Below are 9,026 nucleotides of genomic sequence, written 5' to 3' on the forward strand. Positions count from 1 at the left end.
TTCCATTGGAATTCTAATGTAATATAACACAATTTAACATAACCTCATAAATAATCATACTATTTATTGGTGTGGAATAAAGATTAGACCTTAAACTGAAATAGACTMTTTTTTCCTTATGGCATTATCCTAAAATACTACATGTGATCACTCGGATTTCCGTACAGAATAATACGAAATGCTCTGATACCAGGTTGCACCCAACTGTGGCATGTCAAAGTTACACTTCATGCCATTTGGTTGCACTAAAGAGAAGTCGTTGCATCACTATATAGTTTCTCAACTCGACACATCATCAGTGATATACGGTGTGATATATGGTGTGATGTTTTCTGACTGTTTTCTTCCTAGGTTCAGAAGAGAATGCTACTCTTTTTAGAGAATTTGAGAACTTGTGTGCGTGTGCTGTCACGTGAAAGGGGTTTCCTGTAGCATGTCATGTGATTGGGACGTTCGGGTTGGGCTTCAAACGTCATTACGTACACGCGCCGAGCCCCGCAAATCTCCGGCTGAACTATGCAAAAAGTATCACATTTTTTGATTACTAATAACTTGATAAATGGAGAGCAGTAACAGTCTCAGGTGAGTAATGTTCAGCAATTGAATAGACCGAATTAATAGTTACCGAAGAGAATGATTTGTTAGATATGTGCGTGCATGTTGTCTACACTGCTGTCAACAAAGTACTGTACAGTAGGCAACCTGGTGATGTACACGTTGACAACCTGGTCACAATGGTCCTCATTCATAACCTAATGTAACCTACATTTGTCGTTATATAAGTTATTGACTAATATTTTAGGCTATTCTATATTTAGCTTTAACAACTTTATAACAAAGACTTTCTTGAATTCATCGATTAGGCCTACATATATTTGTAATGAGGTTAATGTCGTTTAAACCATTATGTACAGGGTTAAAAAGAGTAACGTTAGGTCTAATTATATCTGAAGACAGTAGGACTATCTAAAAAGATGGCATATGCACAGTAGTGGAAAAAGTACCAAGTTGTCATACTTGAGTAAAAGTATAGATACCTTAATAGAAAGGTAGTAAGAAAAAGTGAAAGTCAGCCAGTAAAATACTACTTGAGTAAAAGTCTAAAAAGTTTGAAATATACTTAAGTTTCAAAAGTACATGTAATTGCTCAAATATACTTAATAAGTATCAAAATTAAAAGTAAAAGTATAAATCACTTAAAATTCCTTATATTAATCAAAGCAGATGGCACCATTTTCTTGTTTTTAAAATGTACAGATAGTCAGGGGAACACTCTGATTATTTACAAAAGATTAATTTGTGTTTAGTTAGTCTGCCAGGCCAGAGGCAGTAGGGGTGACCACGTGTTCGCTTGATAAGTGCATGAATTTGACAATTTTCCGGTCCTGCTAAGCATTCAAAATGTAACGAGTACTATTGGTTGTCAGGGAAAATGTATGGAGTAAAAAGTACAATATTTTCTTTAGGAATGTAGTGAGGTAAAAGTAGTCAAACATAAATAGTAAAGTAAGGTACAGATACCATAAAAAACGACTTAAGTAGTACTTTAAGGTATTTTTACTTAAGTACTTTACACCACTGCATATGCATGACATGCACTTTTGCCTTACTATAGCTATGTAGGCTAGCTACTATAGGCAACACCACGTATTTCTTTCTCTCAGTCAGTCTGTTGCATGACCCATTAATCCTATAGATTGGTGCTTTATGTATGCCCTATATGCACAGTGACAGTCATTACCGTTACTTTATGTATTAGTGATGAGTGGGTTGACTCATAACCGCGGGGCGAGCGGGTTTAGGGTCATGAAATAGTCTATTGTGTGGATGAAGGGCAGGTGGGTGGTGGGCTGGTTGAATAAATAGAAAATAATAAGTAAAAAATCCATATAAATTATAATTCTTGTGCAATTTATATCTATAGGCTACATTGAGGTTTTTATTTCATTATTTTAGGCTATCTGGCATTAGTGCGTAACATGCTGACCAGGCCACATGCGCGCGTCTATGTGCGCCATCGCGCTCATGTTGATTTTGTCCACTCACACCAGACGCGATCAGGACATGCAGAATGAAGTATCAAAATAAACTCTGAACCAACTATTAATTTGCGGATAGGTTGAAAACTATTAAACATTTATGGCAATAGCTGGCTAGCTTGCTGTTGCTAGCTAATTTATCCTGGGATATAAACATTGAGTTATTATTTTACCTGAAATGCACATGGTCCTCTACTCCGACAATGAATCCACAGATAAAAGGGTAACGTTAATCAGAGTTAGTTTCTAGTAATCTCTCCTCCTTCTGGCTTCTTCATCTTCTTTGGACTTTATATGGCGGTTGGCAACAAACTGGAGTGTGGACCTCAGTTCATCTTTCAATCACCCACGTGGGTATGTGCTCCTAAAAACCAATGAGGAGATGGCACGTGGGTATATGGTCCTAAAAACCAATGAGGAGATGGGAGAGGCGGGACTTGCAGCGCGTCAAGCATCACAAATAGAACCAAGTTCTATTTTAGCAACTGGTAACGCAGACGCTCGTTGACGTGTGCGAGCAGTGTGGGTGCAATGATTGAATAACATGTATATGTACATTTATCTTGCAACGCTCGTGCATGTGACGCAAGCGATGTGGTCAGCATGTAAGGCTAAACTTTACGGCCTAAACTGTACACGCGCCAAATAGCCTACACGGCCATCACCAAATGATTTTAGGAAGTGGCAGAAAGTTAACATCGAACCACGAAGGCTAAAAGGACAATGTCGGAGTTTAATTCAATAAGATAAAAGCTGCGAAATGGAGAGTTGAAAATAAGAGAAGGGAGGCCAGAAAAGTCATGTTTGGAAAAGATTTAGATGAAGTAGTGAAAGAGGATGATAGCATGTTATGTGTGATGATTGTGAGGCACTATATGACCCCTCTACGGAAAGATGAAACTCACGTGTTCTCCATTTTTCTATTGTAGGATCCCCACACGTGTCACGCGTCTGAAGGTAACCTGGTAATGGGGCCGAAAAATGTATGGAAGTGAAAAGAGCATTTCCACGTCAAGGTATACGGGTAATTCCTGAGCTTTCTTAATATCTCTCAGATATAGGACAGACACTTCAAAACATTCTTCCTTTTGATTACATTTCAGTTTTTCCATGTATGAATCTGTTATTCATTGTGTTTCTATGGGCTAATAGCAGTAAGGCCAAATACAGTGTTTCATCAATATATAGTACAAATAAAGAAAATAGTACAAATAAAGAAAAACCCTTGAATGAGGAGGTGTGTCCAAACTTTGACTGGTACTGTGTACACACCTACTCATTCAATGGTTTTTCTTTATTTGTACTATTTTCTACATTGGAGAATAATAGTGAAGACATACAACTATGAAATAACACGTACTGTATGAAAACATGTTGTAACCAAAAATGTGTTAAACAAATGAAAACATAGATTTTAGATTCTTCAAAGAATTGACTGAGATTGACTGTCGTTTCTCTTTGCTTATTTGAGCTGTTCTTGCCATAATATGGACTTGGTCTTTTACCAAATAAGGCTATCTTCTGTATACCACCCTACCTTGTCCCAACACAACTGATCGGCTCAAACGCATTAAGATGGAAAGAAATTCCACAAATTAACTTTTAACAAGGCACACCTGTTAATTGAAATGCATTCCAGTTGTTWACCTCATGAAGCTGGTTGAGAGAATGCCAAGAGTGTGCAAAGCTGTCATCGAGGCAAATGGTAGCTACTGTGAAGAATATCAAATATAACATCTATTTTGATATGTTTAACACTTTCTTTGGATACTAAATGATTCCATATGTGTTACTTCATAGATTTGAAGTCTTCACTATTATTCTACATTGTAGAAAATAGTCATAATAAAGAAAAACTCTTGAATGAGTAGGTGTGTCCAAACTTTTGACTGATACTGTATATATATTTTTTATACCTGCAGGGGTTCTAAAATTCAAAATAAATAGCTAACATATGACCTTCTTAAAACAAATCCATATGTAAGCTTAGTAGTAGTCTCGCATTACCATACCTCCAAAATCACGTTGCTGTCACGCCTGGAGAATTTTGTATTGCATAAATGGTTTGAATGGTCCGCTGGCTCCCAATGGCAAGATTTTGATTGGATGTTACATTTCAAGAACCCTCCCCCACACGCCCGTTGGTGCTACGTGTTATGTTCGTCACTATTTTCAGACCGGGAAGGACACATTGGGCAGAGAGTTGTTCTGCATTTTAGTTTTGCAACATTGGAGAAAATAGAAGAAAACCTGGAGGAAAAATKTAATTCTGTTTTGTCAGAAATGTACTCTATGCACAAAATCGACATATTGTACATCACACAGTGTCACGATCGTCGTCCTCCTCATCTGAGGAGTAGTAAGAAGGATCAGAGGACCAAAATGCAGCGTGATGATTATCCATTTTAATTAGAAAACTTGAAAACAAAGAACAAAACAATAAACGGACAAACGAACGAAAACACAACAGTCCCGTATGGTGACATACACAAAGACACAGAAACAGGAACAATCACCCACAACCCACAATACAAAACAGGCTACCTAAATATGGTTCCCAATCAGAGACAAYRACTAACACCTGCCTCTGATTGAGAACCATATCAGGCCAAACACATAGAAATAGACAAACTAGACATACAACATAGAATGCCCACTCAGATCACACCCTGACCAAACAAAACATAGAAACATACAAAGCAAACTATGGTCAGGGCGTGACACACAGGAGGCTGCTAAGGGGAGGACGACTCATAATAATTACCGGAACACAGCAAATGGAATGGCATCAAACACATTGAAGCCATGTATTTGATACCATTCCACATAGTCTTTACCACAAGCCTGTTCTCCCCAATTAAGGTGCCACCAACCTCCTGTGGTACATCAACATATTTTGATGGGGTTTTAATCTGTGATTTCCTGGCCATCCTCACCATAGACTGTAAAAATAATGGTCATATACTGTTGCACCTACGACACTAATCTTGTGAGCACTATTGGAGCTCCACCAAAGTAAGGMATTTGATGGGGTTGACGTGTAGTGAGGCGTCGCTGATTTACACCGGGTCTCCACCCCTATTTAGCTATTTTTATGAACTTCCCTAGGCTTACCCGTATTAGGGAAGCCTGGTTCTCAACGAGGCTAGCTTAGTAGAAACCGAGCCCAGATCCTTAGACTCTAGTCAGGGGGATACAGGTGCTGATAAGAGGCTCAGACTGGTCTCTGCCTAGGGCCTCCAAATCACGAAGTCCGCCCCTGTCGACAGTCACAAGACAGGGACTTCAAATAGGCCCCAACAACAACTGCTTCCTGGGCACCGATGACGTGGATGTTGATTAAGTGAGCCCCCCACACCTCTCTGATTCAGAGGGGTTGGGATAAATGCGGAAGACACATTTCAGTTGAATAACAGGTCAAGGGAACTGTAGCCAACTGTTTAGATGGGTTAAATGGAACCTGAAATGTGCACACTGACTGTAGGTTTATAACCTCTCACAGCCTTAATATTAACTCCTGTAGGATGAAGCATTTCTTTCAGTAAAATGATGCACTAAATGTGGGATAAATTTGAACTTGGGAAAAAGGGTGGAGAAATATGATTTCTTTCTTTCAGCATCTTGAGAGAATGTGAATGTGCAGTTAGATAGCACCTCTACAGACGCTATCTTTATCAGCATCATTAAACCTGATAGTGTATTTCTGTCAGAAACGTGTGTATAGGTGGCAGGGAAGTCAGGCGCAGGAGAGTCAAACGGAGTCTTTTAATAAATGTCCAAGAAACATGCTCCATAACACTAAATAGAAAATGAATAATAAACAAATATGGGTACGAAGACCCRTCKCGCACCTATACAAAATAAACACTATACTGACAACAAACAATCTCTGACAAARMCATGAGGGGRAACAGAGGGTTAAATACACAAGAGGTAATGGATGGGATTGAAAACAGGTGTGTGGGAAGACAAGACAAAACCAATGGAAAATGAAAAATGGATCGATGATGGCTAGAAGACCGGTGACGTCGACCGCCGAACACCGCCCGAACAAGGAGAGGCAACGACTTCGGTAGAAGTCGTGACAATTTCAACCACATTAAATATGCATCCAAGCCGAACTGAAATCTTATCAGAAACGTGTTGGGTCATTTTCACAGCTTTCTATTTCCTTACAAACTGATGTAATTTGGATATTTTGCACAGAAAAAAAAAATATATATAAATAAAAAATAGCGATAAACATCTCTCCCCTCGAAAGAAGCAGAGATGACAGAGTTACCCATGACAACTAGATTGAAGCATTCATTCTATCCATTTATGACATTCTGTTAGCAAGGGTTTATTTAGTCTCCTAGGGCAACAGCAACATATAATGGACAGAAGAGAAGCTGCATGTATCTAATTATAGATAAATTGACTAAACAAATAGCCCACTAAAATCTGAAAATTATAAGCAGGAACATATCAATCAGGCACTAAAAATGTCTGCACCCCTTGTCAAAAAATCTTTCTCTGTAACCTACATGCTAATTTTCTATATTTGGTGCGACCTCAGATTTTCACTTTAACACGTCAGGCGGTGCGGATGGGTTATTAGCAATTGCGGGCTTGTGCGGGTGAACAAACAGCTGACCCGAGCACCGCTAGTATGGCTTATGGCTACAGCCTAACATCCTCGTTGCTATTTAATCTGCAGGAAGTGGAACTCCAATATTTGCACAGTCAATCATTTTCCAAATTGTTATGGCAAACACTCCCGGACCCAACCATTGCCTTTGACACAAAAAGGCACACACCAGAGAGATTTTAGGTGTGAAAGGCAAATTATAACTTATGTTATAACGTTCCTGTTACTGTGCAATGTAATGCAACTTAACCTACAACATTACACTCAAGTATAGTAGGTAACAATGATACTTAGATACTTGTTACACTGGACTGTACTTAAAAGTTATTACACAAGTAACTTGTTCCATTTTCTGGATATGACATGTCAAGAGTATATTGAGAACACGTAAATGTAAATGAGTTGTCAATAACCCTGTGACGCCAAACACCTGCATTACTAGCTTTTGGGGTTTTAGGCTGGGTTCTGTACAGCACTTCGAGATATTAGTGATGTACGAAGGCTATATAAAAATAAATTGATTGATTGATTGATCTTGGGCCTTTCTGTTTTCTCTGTAGTTATTGATTGTTGAGGTCAGTTGATTATAACTGTCAAGCTTGGTGACATGATGTCAACGACTGATTGGTAGCCTAGAAGTGGGCGGCGATAGCCTAGCTTAGAGCAGGGTTCCCAACTGAATCATATCCCAGATAGCCTAGCGGGTGGGTCGATAGCCTAGCGGTTAGAGCAGGGTTCCCCAACTGAATCATATCGCCAGATAGCCTAGCGGTGGGTTGGCCGATAGCCTAGCGGTTAGAGCAGGGTTCCCCTACTGAATCATATCACCAGGTAGCCTAGCGGTGGGTTGGCCGATGCCTAGCGGTTAGAGCAGGGTTCCCCAACTGAATCATATCGCCAGATAGCCTAGCGGTGGGTTGGCCGATAGCTAGCGGTTAGAGCAGGGTTCCCCTACTGAATCAATCACCAGGTAGCCTAGCGGTGGGTTGGCCGATAGCTAGCGGTTAGAGCAGGGTTCCCCAACTGGAATCATATCGCCAGATAGCCTAGCGGTGGGTTGGCCGATAGCCTAGCGGTTAGAGCAGGGTTCACCAACCGGTGGGCTGGTTGTTTTATTTGTGTTTGGATTATGTTCTGGCCCCTCGACCATCCACTCAACAAAAAATCGGTCCGCTGCTGAATCTAGTGATGATCCCTGGCGTTAGAACGTTGGGCCAGTATCAAAAGGTTGCTAGTTCAAATCACAGAGCCTACTAGGTGAAAATCTGTCGATCTGCCCTTGAGCAAGGCACTTAACCCTAATGCTCCAGGGTTGCCGTCAATAATGGGGTCCATGCCGTGACCCCACTCTTGACGTGTGTCAGGGGGAGTGGGATATGCAAAAAACACATTTTAATTTCACACCACACACTTTTACATTTACGCACTTTACAGTGGGAGAACAAGTATTTGATACACTGCCGTTTGCAGGTTTTCCTACTACAAAAGCTGTAGAGGTCGTAATTTTTATCATAGGTGACACTTCAACTGTGAGAGACGGAATCTAAAACAACAATCCAAAAATCCCATTGTATGATTTTAAAGAAATTAATTGCATGTTATTGCATGACAAAGTATTGATACATCAGAAAAGCAGAACTTAATATTTGGTACAGAAACATTGTTTGCAATTATAGGATCATTACGTTTCCTGTAGTTCTTGACCAGGTTTGCACACACTGCAGCAGGGATTTTGGCCCACTCCTCCATACAGACCTTCTCCAGATCCTTCAGGTTTCGGGCTGTCGCTGGGCAATACGGACTTTCAGCTCCCTCCAAGATTTTCTATTGGGTTCAGGTCTGAAGACGGGCTAGCCACTCCAGACCTTGAGATGCTTCTTACGGAGCCACTCCTTAGTTGCCCTGGCTGTGTGTTTCGGGTCGGGTGTCATGCTGGAAGACCGCCCGACCCATCTTCAATGCTCTTACTGAGGGAAGGAGGTGTTGGCCAAGATCTCGCGATACAATGGCCCCATCCATCCTCCCTCAATACGGTGCGTCTCCTGTCCCTTGCAGAAAAGATCCCCAAAGAATGATTTCCACCTCCATGCTTCACGGTTGGGATGGTGTTCTTGGGGTTGTCACTCATCCTTTCTTCCTCCAAAACGGCGTGTGGAGTTTGTTAGACCGAAAAAGCTCAATTTTTGTCTCATCAGACCACATGACCTTCTTCCCATTCCTCCTCTGGATCATCCAGATGGCCATTGCAACTTCAGACGGGCCTGGACATGCGCTGCTTGAGCAGGGGACCTTGCGTGCGCTGCAGGTTTTAATCCAGACGGACGTAGTGTGTTACTAATGGTTTCTTTGGACTGTAA

At 40.7% G+C, this 9,026-nt stretch overlaps 1 protein-coding gene across 2 annotated transcripts in view; it reads left to right on the forward strand.

The window, feature by feature from the left end:
- The first annotated feature begins 488 nt into the window (after positions 1 to 488).
- LOC111967354 (sulfate transporter) overlaps positions 489 to 9,026 on the forward strand; it is a 24,836-nt gene continuing 16,298 nt past the window's right edge. Inside the window, exons 1-2 of one of the 2 annotated variants that reach the window (XM_023992302.2) lie at positions 489 to 582; positions 2,969 to 3,055. In XM_023992302.2, coding sequence (XP_023848070.1) covers positions 3,021 to 3,055 — 35 coding nt within the window. In that variant the 5' untranslated portion in view covers positions 489 to 582; positions 2,969 to 3,020. Of the gene's footprint in view, positions 583 to 2,968; positions 3,064 to 9,026 lie in introns of those variants that run through there. The other variant, XM_023992303.2, reaches the window with a different exon arrangement.

This window comes from Salvelinus sp. IW2-2015, linkage group LG8, assembly GCF_002910315.2.
Source record: "Salvelinus sp. IW2-2015 linkage group LG8, ASM291031v2, whole genome shotgun sequence".
Classification (NCBI taxonomy): Eukaryota; Metazoa; Chordata; class Actinopteri; order Salmoniformes; family Salmonidae; genus Salvelinus; species Salvelinus sp. IW2-2015.